Source organism: Anthonomus grandis, chromosome 15 (genome assembly GCF_022605725.1).
Source record: "Anthonomus grandis grandis chromosome 15, icAntGran1.3, whole genome shotgun sequence".
NCBI lineage: Eukaryota > Metazoa > Arthropoda > Insecta > Coleoptera > Curculionidae > Anthonomus > Anthonomus grandis.
Genome location: NC_065560.1, coordinates 364306 through 382297, shown reverse-complemented (window position 1 = coordinate 382297; position 17992 = coordinate 364306). Strand labels below are relative to the sequence as shown.

The following is a 17992-nucleotide window of genomic DNA, read 5'->3' as shown; positions in this document are numbered from 1 at the left end:
TGATATTGGCCCTTTTTTAATAAATAATAAATTAAACTAATAACACTTTGTCCCAACTTAAAAAAATCAAAATGAAACTTAAAACACCAGAAAAAACTTCGTAAAAGTCGTTGCACATACATTTTGATAAAAATATAGGCACCTAAAGCGAATCTTCATCATCTTCACTTTCACGAAGATTATCAATTGCAGTCTCAGAAGAAGTTAGTCCATTAAGAAACTGCAGATAGTATGGCTGACTGTTTTTATCAATAAATGGTAATAAGTCCCTCAAATGTTGTACTTTATTTTTTGGAATGCCTAACGGTTTTTTATTAATAGGGAAAAGTTTTATTGCTCGTCTTCAGCAAAAGTGGTTTTGTATTTCAGCAGACCAGGATTTTCGGTAGAATAGTGAATTGCTCTTATTTTAGCCCAAACAACAGGGTTTCCCAAAATATTAACTTTTTTGTGCTGAAACTTTCCCGAAAGGAGTGACTTAAAATTCAAGAATTCTTCCTGAGCCATCTCATGCACAAAAATTAGGAGTTTCCTAGGCACTAAACAGTCTCTAGGAATTTCGATTTTTACTGTGGTATTTTTTCTAGCCTTTTCAATGGCTGCATGAATTTGGTCGGCTCCATATGAGTATGTCCCGGAATAAGAAATTTGTGATATATGCTGACATGCCTTCCTTCTCATTTAAAATATTCTTTAATAATCGTTAGCAGCGTAGCAGAAATTAAAATGTTTTTGTTTTGGCCAGGACAACAATCACTGTCCATAATTATTTATATCGATATTGGCCTTGCAAGAAATTATATAATATTGGATTCCTGGGGCCTATGTTCACATTGGCCCTTTTACTGAAAAAAGAGTATAAAATTGAAATGTTGACATTGGCCTTTAGCGGATTTGTAATTTTTTTTCCTGTGAAAGATAGACTTTGGCCCTTATTACACATAATAATCTGGTCTGTGCCGATTTCAAAAATGCACTTAAGCCCAAATCTAAAAAAAAAATGACTTTGGCCCTTTTAGAACCAAGGCCCAGATATATTCTATGGACGAAAATTTCGACGGTTTTGACTTTTATTTAAAAATAAACGAAGAATTATTATAGAAAGAAAGAAAATGTGCTATATTACGTAAGAATAATCTTGTGTACAAGCATCCTACAAGCTGAAAAAACAAAACACAAATACAATTTCAAAAATTGACAAAACAATGAACAAAATTAAACACAAGAAGACATAACTTTTTGAACATACTTAAATTAAAGATAACTAAATAAAACAATCAATTACTAAATAAAGGTAAACTTGTTGACAAAACTAGAGAAGAAAAAAGGAAAAAAAGAAAACTTTCCAACAAGTCCAAGGTTAAAACCTATCATTAAAAAAGTCATCCAGGTTATAATATGCCTTAGACAATAAAAGCGACTTTAATTCTCTTTTAAATTTCATAATATCCGATATATGTCTAACACACAGAGGAACATGATTGTAAATTTTTTTACTTATGTAAATTAATGAGTTTTTGGTAAGGGAAGACGTAGGAATAGGTAGGGGAACATCATTTACACGACGAGTCAAATGGCCAGTGTCAGAGGGTAGTTTGGGAAAATGTGAACGTTTTTATATTAATTAATTCGATAAACGTCAATACAAAAACACAATTTTAAATTAATCCCGAGGATATTAAAGAATTGAAAAAGGGAAGTGTGGTCTACATGAGTCTGTCGGTTTAGATTTTGTTAGGATTATCCTCTGACTGACTTTCACAATCCTGTACAATACAGCCTAATGCTGTTGGTATGGTCACACAGATATAAATAAACAGGAGAAAATCAATTAGAACCCATAATAAAAATCACTGACCTTTATTTTCATATCTACGGATTTGTTTACAATGCATGGATAAGACATATACAGTTCTTAAAATTTTAATACATTTTAATATAATTAAGATAAGTGTAATTTCCGTTTTTTTTTTTTGTTACATACAAAAGAAGTTGTATTTTATAGCTGGGTTTCTCTTGCTTTCTGTGGTGGTACACTACTAAGTCATAATATTTCAAGAACTGTATATCACAATACCGATTCTGCAGGATAACAGTTCCTTAGAACGTCCTTAACTATTCACATTCTTTGGTTTCCTAAATAACAATTACATACTATAACACCAGTTAATTTTTAATTAAAGAAATAAGGGAGAGTGGGGTTTCATACTGCAAGCAATTCAAATATAGATCTTCTTCCATGCTGGTCTATTTATGATGAAGTTATTTATGTAACTGAAGGTTTTGTAGTAAGGTACTTGAGAAAGACAGAACATGGAAAGGTGATGTACCCAAGCCAAGCCGTTCGTTACTCTCCATTGCATATAAATAATTTTTATTTGCACGTTAATGGTGGCCCCACTTTCCCTAATTAGTACGTAAACTTAATACATCATAATTATTTAAATGCCTAAAAGAAATAATCATAAAGGTATGAGCAAAGAGACTAAAACCGTACCTAAACTTTATTGTCTCTGTAATTTGGGCATTATCCTTTAATTCACTTTGGTTTATCATTTTAATTCACCATAATCCAATTGAATGGTGAAAGATTTAATAAAATATATATAAATATTTTATATACAAAAGTACATAATATATAAAGCAAATTAAGTATTTTCAATACTTAATTTGTATGATCAAGTTGTTCCTTTGTATATATACTTCTTTTTGTTGTATTAATTAATAATAATTTCATATCAAGGAAATAAATTACATAATATCACTAGCTTCGTTAGCAGACCAAATTGTTGTGCCTTTTAAAATGCAAATTCAGGTGATCTGCCCTACTGAAAGCTTTCCCGCAAACCGCACACTCGTACGGTTTGGCTCCAGTATGTTTCCTATAGTGTCGTTGCAATTCATCGGATCGATTAAATTTCCAATTGCATCCCTCCCAGGTGCAAATGTACGGTTTTTCACCTAAAAAGAGTCTAATGAGGTCTCCTGTTGTAGTACAAGTTCTACAGTATTAAAATTAATTATTCTGGTTTAGAGAGGATAGTGTCTTTCCGGCAAGAGGCTTGGATAGCCAACTATACTTAAAGAGAAATTCTGTCCATTAAATTCTTATATAACCTTATTTATAACAAGATTGACTGTCCCACCCTTTCGGCTGGATTGAATTTTTGGGTACCAAGAATGAATTTTAGGCATTTTAGGTTATTTTATATAAATCCCTTATTAATATACTGTGCCAGAATTATATTAATAATAATTTACATGAACGGTGCAATATTTTTGTCGACAGTTTCAGCGTGCCTGAAATTGTCAAGTAGTTGAGTTGAAAATTCTTACTCTCTTCCCTCTCTCTCACTATTATGCATTAAAATGCCTATAATTAAAAAAAAGATTCTTGCAAGCAATTCAGTTGTACTCTTTTTCTCTCTCTCTCTTTCTCTCTTAGATGATTAAATGCACGCAACTGCCTGAAATAAATAAAAAGAATCTTTCATGAAATTAAGTTGAAGCCTCTTAGTTTTTTTCTCTCTCTCTATCATGTGGGCAAATGCACTCAATTGCGTAGAATTTGAAAAACTAATAATTCCAGACAAGTGAATTTACTTCAATTTTCTTACTCCCTCTTTCTCTCTCATATGGTTAAATGCACCCAAGTACGTAAAAAAAATAAAAATTCTTCTAAGCTGTTAACTTGGAGGTCTTTAATTTCTATCTCTCTCTCTCTTAGAAGGTTAAATGCACTCAAGTGCCTGGAATAGTTAAAACAATTTTCAAGTAGTTGAGTCGGAAATCTTTATTCTCTTCTCTCTCTGTCGTGTGGTCTAATGGACTCAAAAGCCTGAATTTAAAAAAAAAAACATCCAGGCAATTAAGTTGTATTCTCTCACTCTCTCCTTCTTAAATGATTAAGGGCACTTAACTGTCTGGAATAAATGAAAAGATTTGTCCAGGCAATTGAGTTGTACTCCCATACTCTCTCTCTTTCTCTCAGATGGTTAAATTTGAGTGCATTTAACCATCTGAGAGAAAAAGAGAGAGTATGGGAGTACAGTGTCTAGAAATAAAAAAAAAGATTCTTCCAGGAAATTGAGTTGTACTCTCTCTCTCCCTCTCTCTCTCAGATGATTAAATTCACTCAACTGCCTGGAATAAATAAAAAGATTTGTCCAGGCAATTGAGTTGTACTCTCTTACTCTCTCTCTCAGATGGTTAAGTTCACTCAAGTGCCTGGAATAATTCAAAAAATTGTCAAGTAGTTGAGTTGGAAATTCTTACTCTCTTCCCTCTCTCTCACTATCATGCATTCAAATGCCTATAATTAAAAAAAAAAAGATTCTTCCAAGTAATTCAATTGTACTCTTTTTCTCTCTCTCTTTCTCTCTTAGATGATTAAATGCACGCAACTGCCTGGAATAAATAAAAAGAATCTTTCAGGAAATTAAGTTGAAGCCTCTTAATTTTTTTCTCTCTCTCTATGGTGTGGGCAAATGCACTCAATTGCTTAGAATTTAAAAAAATAATAAATCCAGACAAGTGAATTGACTTCAATTTTCTTACTCCCTCTTTCTCTCTCATATGGTTAAATGCACCCAAGTACGTAAAAAAAATAAAAATTCTTCTAAGCTGTTAAGTTGGAGGTGTTTAATTTCTATCTCCCTCTCTTAGAGGGTTAAATGCACTCAAGTGCCTGGAATAGTTAAAACAATTTTCAAGTAGTTAAGTCGGAAATGTTTATTCTCTTCTCTCTCTGTCGTGTGGTCTAATGGACTGAAAAGCCTGAAATTAAAAAAAAAAAACATCCAAGCAATTAAGTTGTACTCTCTCACTCTCTCCTTCTTAAATGATTAAGGGCACTTAACTGTCTGGAATAAATGAAAAGATTTGTCCAGGCAATTGAGTTGTACTCCCATACTCTCTCTTTTTCTCTCAGATGGTTAAATGCACTCAAGTGTCTAGAAATAAAAAAAAGATTCTTCCAGAAAATTGAGTTGTTCTCTCTCTCTCTCTCTCAGATGAATAAATTCACTTAACTGCCTGGAATAAATAAAAAGATTTGTCTAGGCAATTGAGTTGTGCTCTCTCACTCTCTCTATGTCGTGTGGTATAATGCACTCTAGTGCCTGGAATAATTTAAAAAATTGTCAAGAACTGGATTTGCAAATTCCTATTGTCTTCCCTCTTTCTCTCTCTCTCTGTCATGTGATCTAATGCATTAAATGCTTATGTATTGACCTAATGTAAAGATTCTATTCTTGTACTCCCGAGAAAACGGGGCTGTATGAAGTCGCCCGCCGCGCCAGTAGTTTTCGTTTTCATCTCTCTCTAATTTTTACTGTGCCGCGTTTTGCTCTCTCTCTTGTTTTCGGACGGAAAGAACACTCCTTGTAACTTGCGAAGTAATAGGTTCTTTTAAGATTATGGGTTTTAAGGTTAAGTAATTTTCTATTTTTTTTACTGGCACCCATACCTAAGTGTATGGCGTGAGTTTTGGGTTAAAAACATTTTATATGTAAGGTTTAAACCAGTAATTAGTTTTTTGTTTAACTATCCTTCCGAAGTTTAGTTCCAGTGTTTTACCTATGGAAAAACAAATAAACCGATTAAAGGAAAATATTGGTTTTATTTGAATTATGGTCCTTCGAAATAAATAGTTTAAAGTGATACATTATAACAAAAAGATTTGTCCAGGCAATTGAGTTGTACTCCCATACTCTCTCTTTTTCTCTCCAATGGTGAAATGCACTTAAGTGCCTAGAAATAAAAAAAAACGAGTCTTTCAGGAAATTGAGTTGTACTCTCTCTCTCCCTCTCTCTCAGATGATTAAATTCACCTAACTGCCTGGAATAAATAAAAAGATTTGTCCAGGCAACTGAATTGTACACTCTCTCTCTCAGATGGTTAAGTTCACTCAAGTGCCTGGAATAATTAAAATAATTGTCAAGTACTTGAGTTGGAAATTCTTTCTGTCTCTCTCTCTGTCATGTGGTCTAATGCATTGAAGTGCCTGGAAAAAGATGATTATATTCCCCTTAACTGTCTAGAATAAATAAAAAAATTCGTCCAGGCAGTTGTACTCTCTTACACTCTCTCTCTTTGCTCTCTCTTTATCTCAAATAATTAAATGCACTCAAGTGTCTGGAATTATTTAAAAAATAGAAGAGGGAAGTGGCTGTGTTGCTCGTAGGACAATACGAATCAATCAAACCAGATGTATTCAGAGCAATTTTTATTTTAAAAGCTTAGCAGAGCGCTTCCCCGATATGAGCCATCATCAGTGCTAACTGAAATGAGAAGACACTATAGTCAAAGGTGAATGAATGGAATGTACTCACTTGTCAGTTAAGCCCAGAAGTTTACCATAGTGGGAACACATTCGATATTATTAAAATTACATGTAACATTTAGACACACACCTAAGACTGTACAGAACACTAAACAGGACGGACAGTATTTAAAACGGGGAGAACGTTGGTCTCCTTTGTGTTTTGTTTACATTTATTGTGGTTTCTTAATCTCAAATTAGGTTAACTTACAGTTAACTTTACTTTAAAATTAATATTTATATTATGCGAACCTATCAGAGTGGTAGTAGCGACAGATCGGTCTAGATGTCATTATCATAAATGATGTGCAGTAGTGCAGGTTGGTTATAAATTGGTGGCGCAAATTAGACTACAACAGTGAATTTTTGTTCGGATAAGGAAGTTGTTAACCTTTAAGGATGTAAAGCGAACTTTTAAATTAGAAAGTTGCCAATGCTTATAAAAAATTTTCATTGTGGAGTCTTGTAATGTATGTAATGGAACATAAGGTCTATTAAGGTTTACTTGTATATTTTTTAAACAAAAGAGATGTTTTATGAGCTCGTTGGTGATATATAATTGTTGTAATTAAATTTAATGCACTCAATTGTCTGGAATAAATAAAAAGGTTTTTGTCCAGGCAATTTAGTTGTACTCCCTTACCCTCTCTTTTTTTGTCAAATGATTAAATGTATGCCATCAATTATAGAAAGTATACAGTACATAGGTGCGGCAAAGTCTTTCTAGTAATCAGACAAATAATAGGGTAATTACCAGGGCCAAGATCATTCGACCCACAGCCAATTATTATAAAATGTCATTTTTAGTGAAACCCCTTGCTAATGCATATAATATACAACTAATTCTTAACTAAATACAATAGACCTTATTATAAAACAAACCAATACACTCCAATCAATTTTTAATAAAATGCTCTCTATGCTAATCGTACCTGTATGTGTCCTTTTATGTGCTTTCACATGAGAGCTCTTCGTATATGATTTGTTACACCCTATAACATCACAAGGGTACAATTTTCTTTTTTTGGGCTTTTTCATTGTAATAGTAACCTCCGGAGTGATCTTATAAGTTTCGTCCTCTTCGACTTTCGAAAGATAACTATCCGGGTGATTTTCCTCTTTCACCTGCACATATTCGATTTCTTGAAAATCTTCCAGGGTGCACAAACTCACTTTGTCCTTCTGCATATCGGATTTTTCGCTGAAAAGTTAATTTTAAAAGGTCCAAAGTGTTAAAATGGGAATTATTTATTTGAAAAAGAGAGCTGGGCGTGGCTCACTTCTAACCTCAAAACAAAAAAAAACAATTTTAAAGGAGACTTACTTGCACTCGACAATAAATAATTTACAAGGTTCTTCGTCCTCACTATTATTATTGTCGTTCATTTTTTTAAAAGGAATTTATTTTCAAAAATTCCTATTTTTGTCAAATGTAAACATTACGTAGTTTTTTTGTCATATTAGACACCGAACGCCCCTCGTTCTAAAGGGAACAGTTGCTTTCTCTCTCTAACATATGGCATTAAAGCGAGATAGCATCGTAACCTTAAAAGAAAAAAATGTGACATTGACAAGTGACAAATCAACGTAAGGGCCTCTACATATCAGATTCCTAAGGCATGTCTTTTTTAGAGGTTATTCAATCTTAAAAAACCAAGGAGATAGTATATGAACCCTAAAAAAACACCCCCACATTTATTATCTGTTATAAAACCTATAGAATATCAACAGTTATAATTAAAATTCCACCTATTGGCAACGTTGGACTACAGGTATTCCGAAAAAAACAAAAATTGAAGTTGACAGGTATGTGTTTTTCTGTCAACGTCAAAAGTCACTGTTTCGTCATCGAATATCATATGGACTTTTTCCTTTTTGTTTTTCCAGTTTGAACAAAAGTTAAAAGAACTAAATTCTGGGTGTTTAAAGGCAATTACTCAGCTAAAAATACGAGGTAAGTAAAGTACCCGTTTTAGAGTTATTCGAATTTTCCCATTGTAATATTGCTTATATCAAAGTTCCGAGGACTACATGTTGTCTCTTAGGAGCCATGGAGTTATTCCTTGATTAGCAGCATTGAACTATTTTTCTAAGCATAATCACTGATACTTTAATCAATTATATGTAATTAGGTATTTATTAAGTGTCTATTTATTGTTTATTAATATATATAGAGAGATATAGGAACTGATAATTAACAGTCATGCATGACATTTGTTTGAAGGGTAGTTTTGTACTTTTAATTGTTCTAAAAAACGAATTAAAGCACAGAGAGGTGACCCTTAATCATATTTCTTAAAGTGTGTTATTTATAGGAGACAAAGGTAAAATAAGTTTCAACTTCTTTGTTTTGCAATTATATTGTGGAACACAATAATTATTTCTACATTAACAGTTTCTAACTTAACTTAACTGTGCTAACTTAACCTTAAACCTACTCTACCATCTGTGATTTCTTATTCTGTTATAATTTGCAAATCATATTCTTAGTATGAAATTGAGGTCCAACTTATAGAGCTTATTAGTAGATTTTCAATATATTCAATTGAGCAATAAAACTTCCTTCCTAGATAAAATTCTGTTGCACATTTCTTTAATATACTTTATTTATTTATTTATTTACGGACTTGCCATTTTACAATAAATAGAACTAATTACTAAATACAGTATAGATATACATTGCTATACAAAAAAAAATGAAAGTATATATCACAATATATGCCTTAAAGGTCCTCTAAATCTTGCCTCTGAAGTTCCAAAAAAACCTACAGATTGTTGCATAGAGTTTGCATTATTTAACATTCTTGTAATAGGGTTATTTTTGCCATAATTTGTAGAATGGTAAGGAACATAAAAAACATTAGTATGCCGATTTCTTCTTATAGGTACATTCAGACATACTAGATTTAAAAGATCTGCACAATCAATTACACCATTCTTAATCTTGTGAAGTAAACGAATTTCATGATTTAGTCTCCTCCCTTCCAAAGTATCAATATTAAGTAGCGATCTTAATTCACTATAAGAATAATCATCTCTGATATAACCACACCTGTAACCAATGTAACGAAGAAACTTATTCTGCACTCGCTCAATTGCAGTTACATAACAAGGGTTCCAGATAGGTGAGCAATACTCCAGAACACTTCTAACTAGCGAGCAATATAGTTTCTTTATCATAAAAATTGAAAAGTATGATGAAACCTAACATTCTATGAGCCCGAGAGATAATACCCGATATATGAATATCAAATGATAATTTGCTGTCCAATACAACACCAAGATCCTTCATTTCATCGGTAATCTTTAAGTTAGTAGAGACTATAAGACTTTTTACTGTTGAAAATGATATTTGATAGCATTTTTTTACGTTAAGTTCCATATGATTTGCTTGACACCAGCCATAAAAATTATCAATGTCTTCTTGAAGAAGCTTAACATCAGTCATTGTTCTAATAGGCCGAAATATCTTTACTACATCATCTGCAAACATTAGTACCGAGCTATTTTTTATATTTTGAGGTAAATCTAATAGGACCAAATTGAACAGAAGGGGACCGCAGTGTGACCCTTGAGGTACCCCTGATGAAACAATTATAGGTCTAGACACCGAACTACCATATTTGACTCTCTGCATTCTATCAGTTAGAAAACTATTTAACCAATCAGCTAATTCCCAAGGCCCTTAACTTTGCAACCAAGAAATTAAGGTCCACTCTATCAAAGGCCTTGGAAAAGTCAGTATAAACAGAGTCGACTTGACACCCTTGCTCCATATTGCTTGTACATTAAAAGATTTGTATTGGTAGATCTATTTTTTATGAAACCATGTTGCTCACTATTAAGTATACCATGACAATCACTGTACAGTTTTTTAGCCACAAGGGCGTCAAACAGTTTAGGTATTTCACTCTGAATGCAGACTCCCCTATAATTATCAACAGCCCTGATTTAAATATGGGTTTTATATTGCTCACCTCCCAGAAATCTGGAAAAATTATTGATTTGTTAAAAATCATTGCTAGAGGACTTTAACTAACATTGTATTTCCCAAAGAACTCTTCTGCCATTTGTTGCTAAACAGTATTAGTTGATTAAGGTCCACAATAACTGCAATAATGGATGTGGATAATGGAGATACGGGAGTGAGCGGCTCTGTGGACATAGAACAATCTTTGCTGCAACAGTTCAGCTGCATGGGAACCACAGATAAAGACGAACTTATCCAACAATTACAGAAATTGTTGGGAAGTCCATCCCATTTGAACCACAGTACGGCAGCCTTCTTTTTGGACATGAATAACTGGTACTGGCATTTTAATATGCATTTTATTAAACAAATAATATGTTAAATGTTCAAAATAGGAACCTGCAAGCGGCCATTTGCTCATACTTAGATATAGAGGCGCCCAGTACACTTCCTTCTATGGGCTTGGTATCTGACCCGGACACTTCGGAAAACGAAAATATCGAACCGAACACCAGGTAGGAGTGTGTGAGCTAAATTACCCTTAGGTTAATAAACAGTTTAATATTAGGTTTGTGAAGTCTTGGCATATAAGCAACACGGGCCTAGAAGCGTGGCCCCCCGGCTGCTATGTACAGTGTTCAGATGGCGACAGTTTCGGGGGTACCAAGGTGCAACTGCCCGTGTTACAGCCGGGAGAGGGCACCCACGTGGTTATCGGGATGAACAGTCCTTCGGTACCCGGGATCTATCAGAGTAAATGGAGGGCCTGCACTCCTGCCGGATCTTATTTTGGAGGTACACTTTATTTTGCTTTTTTTTTTTTTTTTTGTAAATGCTAATGCAAACTGTTTTTTTGTCAGGGAATTATTTTTTGCAAAAAAAACGTGTTTGGTTAATTTTGCCCTTAGGCCCCCCACCCACCCCACACAACTTATTAGTAAGAAATTGTTTTGAAAAATCATTGTTTTTCAAAATAATACCCATGAATAACAGTTTAGTGCCCAATAAAAACACTAAAATATGTGAATTACATTTCTCTATAGATAGTATAATTTGGATTAATTCGGAACAGGATCCCAAAACAGGTAAAATTATTTCAATTAATTTAAAAAAGCCCCGTTTACATGTAAATGCTGTTTTAACAATATTTCCAAATTGCCTAGATTATTGCTCAAAGAATTTACTTCTTCGTAAAAGTAGGGATGAAAAACATAAGGAGCTTGAAGAGCTACATCTTTTACAAGCATTAAACGATAGCAAAAAAGAGTTTGATAGACATAAAGAGGCCACTTATTTTGAAACTTATGAACAATTTTTAAAAGTATGTCAAAGTTTTACAATAAAAGAGGGGTGGTTTTTAGCAAAGGGTCCTAATAAGATTACTTTATTTAAACTAGAATTTACTGCTGGTCCTATAATAACTTGGGCAATTGTGTTAAGTAATAATTTAAAGTTAGAAACTTATTTGTATGGCCAAACTGTATCTATTCCAATCATAAACTTGAAATCTCCATTTACGGCCAGTAGTTTGGATGAATTGGAGAGTTTAGTTTTTACAATTGATGACACAATGATGTCATTTCCTATTAACTCTAATAATGACTTATTAGGAGAAAACTCCAATTGTTGCCAAACTTCCAACCCAAAAGAAATCGACCCATCAATTAACTCCTATAGTGACTTGAATAGTGACAAAATCTCGGAAGAGGTAAAAAATGTGTTAAAATTTGTCTCCAATATTCTTGCAAGTTTGGAATGCTCTGAACAATTAACTTTACTGTATACATCTAAAGAGAGGTATAAATATTCATCTAGTACTGTTATTTTATGTTCAATTTTATTTACCATAAGCCCTCACTGTTATAAGTATTTGCGTAGCCATAGTCCTATAATTTTGCCACACCCTAATACAATAAAATCCATTTGTAATACCATTGTCTCACAGATCCTCACATTGACGAAAGAAATGTGTTTTTATCCTATGCTCGTAACATATTCCAATATTTAACAGAACAAGAGAAAAATGTAATTTTATTATTTGATGAAATTCACATAGTCCCCTATTTAGATTTACAAAGCTGGAAATACTGTGGGAACAGCAGTAAATAATAAGAACTTAGCATCCTCTGCAGTTGCCTTTATGTTGACCAGTCCTTGCTCAGCATTTAAAGAAGTCATACATATATCACTAGTCTTGACACTAAACTCTGATATGTTATATAATTTTGTTAAGACCATTATTGAAAATTTAGAGGAAATAGGGTATTTTGTATTTTGCACAGTTAGTGACAATAATGCATTAAATAGCAAGACAATGAGTAATTTTTGACCCCTAAACAATCTTAGTATTGTTTACCCACATCCCATTGATCCAGTAAGACCTTTATTTTATCTTTTTGATACTGTCCATTTACTTAAATGTATTTTTAACAACTGGCTTAACTCAAAACCCGACCAAAAACTTTCTTATTCCGATTTTAAAACAGGTCAAGCAAAATGTGCCTCATTTTCTGTAATAAAGAGACTACATGAATTAGAAAGTGACAAACTAATAAAACATGGTTACTCACTTAGTTTAAAAGCTTTGTTTCCATCATCTATTGAAAGGCAAAATGTTAAAAAATTTTAATCCTTTTACTATAGAGGCTCTCAAAAATTTAGTTCATGATGTACCTTTTTCACACGACACAGCACACTCTATTAGTATTATTTGGACATGGTGGAAAATTGTCAATGTAAAAACTCCTCTAAAAGGAAAATTTTTATTGGACATATACCAAGAACCTTTCACCAATAAAATACTAAACCCATTTAATGATGATCCTAAATATATTTTTTTACAAAAAATGCAAGGTTGGTTAGACACTTGGGACTCAGCTGTTTTTTCGCATACCCTGACTCGTCAAACACATACTGCACTAAGTCATACCATACATGGACTTCTTGAAATAGCTAAATATTGTTTGACAGAACTTGATATGAATTATGTCTTACTTGGCAAATTCCAAACTGACCCCCCTGGAAGGGCGCTTTGGAAAATATAGACAATTAGCTGGCGGTCATTATAACATCTCAGTTTGGCAACTATATGAATCGGAGAAGAGACTAAGAATTCAGTCTATATTGTCATTAAGGTCTCGAAATTATGGAGATATCAATATAAATCAGTTCTTTGACCTCCCTGAATGCGACCTTTCATTGGCAGGTACCTCATTCAAGTCTGAGGAAGTTGATAATCTGTTATCAAAGATTATAATAATAATAATAATAATAATAATAATAAGCCTTTATTATAGTAAAAAACTCAAAAATAAGTTAACATTCAACTTAATACTGTCAACAGAACAAATCCCTGAAATTTGGAAGACTGCTAAAATAATACCTATTTTAAAAGCTGGGGACTCTATGCTTAGCCAATCTCATTACTCTGTAACTTCTCAAAAATTTTCGAAATTATCCTGAATCGGTCGCTATTTAATCACGCAAAAGAACTCATCTCTGTAGACCAGCATGGATTTTTTAGCGGGCGATCTTGTGTTACTAACTTATCCTGTCTGTCTAGCCACATCTGTGAATCACTTGATGTTAATACTCAAGTCGATGTTATTTATACCGACTTCTAAAAAGCCTTTGATCGGATAGATCACTATATTTTGCTGCATAAATTAACTCAGTATGGTTTTTCAGGGAGATTATTTAATTTATTTCATTCCTACTTGATTGGTAGATCTCAATATGTTGAATATGAGGGCTTTAAATCGAAACTTTTTAACGTAACGTCGGGTGTGCCACAGGGCTCGAACCTGGGTCCGCTCCTGTTCAGTTTTTTTATAAATGACTTGATTGAGTCACTCACTTGTCATAGGCTGGCTTTTGCCGATGATTTGAAGCTATATTTAAATGTATATGGTTTGGAGGATTGTGTTTTTCTTCAGAACTGTCTAAATACATTGGAGGTATGGTGCGCTGTTAACAGGTTAGGCTTGAATGCGGCTAAGTGTAGTGTGGTCAGTTATTCTAGATCAAAAACACTCTTAAATTTTAATTACTTTATTAATGATACTATTTTGAGTAGATTAGAGGAAATTACTGATCTTGGTATAACCTTTGACTCTGAATTTACATTCGTTCCACACTTCAATAACATAGTCAAGTCAGCCCTGAGAAGGCTTGGGTTCATAATTAGAAGTTCTCAGAGTTTTACTTTGGAGTCTACATTAAAACTGCTTTTCTGTTGCTTTGTGAGATCAAGACTGGAGTTTGGCTGCATTATATGGAACCCGCTCTATCAGAATCATGTTGGTCTCCTTGAATCTGTTCAGAGCAGATTTGCTAAGTTTTTGGCCTTCAGGCAGGATGGCATATATCCGGTAAGAGGGTTTGATCATCGGCAACTATTGGAACGCTTCAATCTACATCCATTACATCTCAGAAGAATGATTTTTTCTGTAAAATTCCTGCATGGGTTACTGAATGGATTCATTGATAGTCCTGTACTTCTTTTTGGTGTACGTATCATGGTGCCTAGGCTTAATGCTAGACATCCCCTAACATTCTTTCTGCCAAGGCCTCATACTAACATCCTGTTGATATCGCCACTATATACAATATGCGCTATATTTAATCGGATCTGTCACATGTGCGATATAAATTTCTCTCCGGTTCATGTGATTATCGATATCTTGGTGGATCATTACTCTTGGGATTAGGGCCCATGTGTTTAAGTTATAGTTAGTAGGTATATTGCAGTTAATTTTGTTGAATATATTTGATTATCTTGTTAAACTTTTATAATTGGGTTTTTATATCATATTAATAGTTATTTGTTCTAATTTTTTGGATAACTTTTGAGAATGTGACTTTACTTTACTCTTTTTCTTTTCTTTTCATTCTTTTAGGTTTGTTTGTGTGTGTTTTTTTTAACTATATTTTTCATTGTTTTGCAACTGTTATTAGGCAAGTTGCCTGTTGGAAATAAAGGCTTATTATTATTATCAATACACGCGATATGATTAATACACGCGATAATGAGGTTATAAAAACTGATTTGCCAGGAATAACCTATTTAAGTGGATATTGTTGCTATATTGTTTTAAAAAAATAAACTATGGAATTTGCAAAATGAATTTAACACTTAATGAACCTTTTGTTGTAGAAGATTCTTACAATTTAATAAATTTATTAAGTCGTGGTGCTCTTTTATATCCTTGTGAGCAAGTAGTAGACCTTGTTTCTAAAGTTTACATAATTTTTAAAGAAATTATTGATGAATTTGAGGACACTTTTTTGGACATTTACAACAAAAGGTCATTTCTTTGTGAGTTATTTTTAAGGTATTTGACTAAAAACCAGCTTTTAACTCCCTTTGAGAACTACGAAATACACATTAAATCCAATGTTTCTAAAATTTTTCTTAGCAGCATATCAAATACATTTTTGAACAATTATTGTGACAAAAATAATAATAATCGGCTAGGTAAAAAAAAGAAAAGGAAACTAGAAACTCTTAATAAATAAGTAAAATTTGTATTTAAGCCAATTATGTAGCACAATATCTAATATCAAGATTAATCACAATAACAATGACCTAGCCCTAATAATATTCCTGATGGTGACTGATATAAGTCGAGTACCTATATAGGGTGACTTTGGGTTGCTTTTTTATAGCCGAAGTAATAGCATATCAACCAATACAATGTTATGGTGAAAAATTTAAATTCACTTTTTAAAGCCCAAAAAAATGACCCTTCGTCAATACCTAAATTATTTTTACTTGGTTAACAATGAATGATATTTGCCCATTATTTACTTAAATTTTTTATTTTTATAATACACACAATTTTACACAGCAATTTATTTGGATTTTGATATATGAAATGGCTAACCAGTTCCTCTTAAAAAAATGTTGTGTTTTTTTAATGTTTTAAAATCATATTTTATTACTCAATAGTCTCAATACTCAATCAAATAGAAAAAACACCCTGTATATGTTTCTAAAAGATAATGCAGTAAGAACCAATTATCTACCTAATTATTTCAGAGTTGTTGAAAGCTTTTATAATAAACCTCATGGGTTTTTATACAATTTTTTTCGTGAAAATTATCATATACTTCTAAGATATTTTGGCGTAGATTGGATTACGTCACGCGTAAGCAGTGAAGCCTTATACTTTAGAAGGTGTTGGCTAGTTTCCTTTTGATTTATTCTGAATTATTAAGAAATAAGTGGAGTATTTTGCTTATTCGAATGTTACCGGTATTTTTCGTATTAGATCCGATGTGGACCATCCTGACCGTCGTAGAACAAGGCACGATCGAGCTGACTGAACAATTATCGCACTTCAACGAGTTGGGTGCCATCCCGCCACTGATGCCGCAAGTTCCTAACCCGTTCGTGCCGCACAGGCTACACGGGGACAGTAAGGTAACAAACGTCAAACCCTAATAAAATTTAACCTCATTTCGTATCGTCAATTTGCAGGATTCAACACCTCCCGACGGTATGTTCTAGTGAAACGCGGAGACTTTTTTTTTATCAGTTTAATAATTATCATTAATTGAATATATATTTTTTAATTGGGGTTGAATGCTCGCGTAAATCAGTTTTTGTATTTATTGAGTGGTGCACCAGTAGTGTGGATCTCTTGGGCATTTTTTGTTTTTTCTAGTTTGGTTTAAACTTTAAGTGTCACTAGATCTGCTCAACTGGCACTTGAAAAAAAAACTATTTGTAATATGTTTGGTCACTTGGTAATATGGATCTTTGTGGTTTAATAGTTTTGTAATATATATATTTATAAAATAGAGAGTGCGAGAAAGAGAGAGAAAAGGTTAGCAGTAATTTGCCTTATTAATTTGTGTGAGATTTTTCTTGTATTCTAAAGTCACACCAAAGTTTGAAGTTATTTTTTCTTGAATCCTTTAGCATTATAAGGAGAATGTTTGCCTCCTTGTCTAGCGAACCAGGAATATGATTCTCTTTCAATCTTTAGCATTTGTTCTTTGGTGTGGCTATTTTCACTGACTTAAGTCATAATTCAAATACTAACGACTAGTTTTGTACCTTTTTTCGACTAGACTTGTATTAGATATATATCATTATCTACTTAGGGAAAAATGTACATAAATTTATACGTTACGAAAATGCGTACGAGTTGAGGTGCCGATTTTGCAAACAATTATTAATTTAGCCGTTTCGTTTTGCTGACGAGTTATAAAATGATTAACACAGTTTTATCAAAGAGTTAAATGTATCTATTAAAGAAATATCTATAAATCATTTTTCGTTTTATTTTGTACACCCCTGACGTGGACAGTTTGATAAGGCAATTGTTTTTTTAAAGGTTAATCTTCGTAAACAGGTAAAAGTCACAGGGTGCTAAATCAGGCGAGTGCACCTCTCTCTGTAGTTTGCATGTTAAAGAAGGCATATTGTCAATAAATTAAGTTAATTATTCCAGGCAGTTGAAGCTTTTTTCCAAGCAACTCTCTGGAAAAAAAAATAATTCAAGTGCCTGGAAGTATTAGAAAATGACTCTCAACTGCCTGGACATACTCAAAAATGAGTTCAATTACTTCAAAATTGCTTCAAGTGCCTGGAAAAGCTGCTTTAAGTATTTTGAACTCAAGTAAACTATTCCAGGGAGTTGAAGCATTTTCCAAGCAACTCTCTGGACAAAATCGATAATTCAACTGCCTG

The 17992-nt window shown here is 32.9% G+C and overlaps 3 protein-coding genes across 5 annotated transcripts in view; 1 reads left to right on the top strand and 2 right to left on the bottom strand.

Moving 5' to 3' along the window:
- Window positions 1-17992, bottom strand: part of LOC126745108 (acyl-CoA Delta-9 desaturase-like) — a 170096-nt gene that overhangs the window by 102485 nt on the left and 49619 nt on the right. The window lies entirely within an intron of this gene.
- Window positions 1845-7815, bottom strand: LOC126745114 (Krueppel-like factor 12). Its single transcript, XM_050452835.1, has 3 exons — window positions 7648-7815; window positions 7256-7524; window positions 1845-2961 (listed from the first exon to the last, which is right to left on the bottom strand). Exons 1-3 carry the CDS (start codon window positions 7707-7709, stop codon window positions 2774-2776), a joined length of 519 nt encoding a protein of 172 aa, XP_050308792.1. The 5' UTR covers window positions 7710-7815; the 3' UTR covers window positions 1845-2773.
- LOC126745111 (protein ILRUN) lies at window positions 8118-16880 on the top strand. 3 transcript variants are annotated; one of them, XM_050452831.1, is made up of 6 exons: window positions 8118-8277; window positions 10423-10629; window positions 10689-10808; window positions 10862-11088; window positions 16566-16717; window positions 16775-16880. In XM_050452831.1, the coding sequence occupies exons 2-6, from the start codon at window positions 10442-10444 to the stop codon at window positions 16802-16804; spliced, it is 717 nt and encodes a 238-aa protein (XP_050308788.1). In that variant the 5' UTR covers window positions 8118-8277; window positions 10423-10441; the 3' UTR covers window positions 16805-16880. The 3 variants fall into 3 exon arrangements, with proteins under 3 accessions (XP_050308788.1, XP_050308789.1, XP_050308790.1); XM_050452832.1 differs by having other exon boundaries at window positions 8128-8277; window positions 10414-10629; XM_050452833.1 differs by lacking the exon at window positions 8118-8277 and adding an exon at window positions 8531-8647.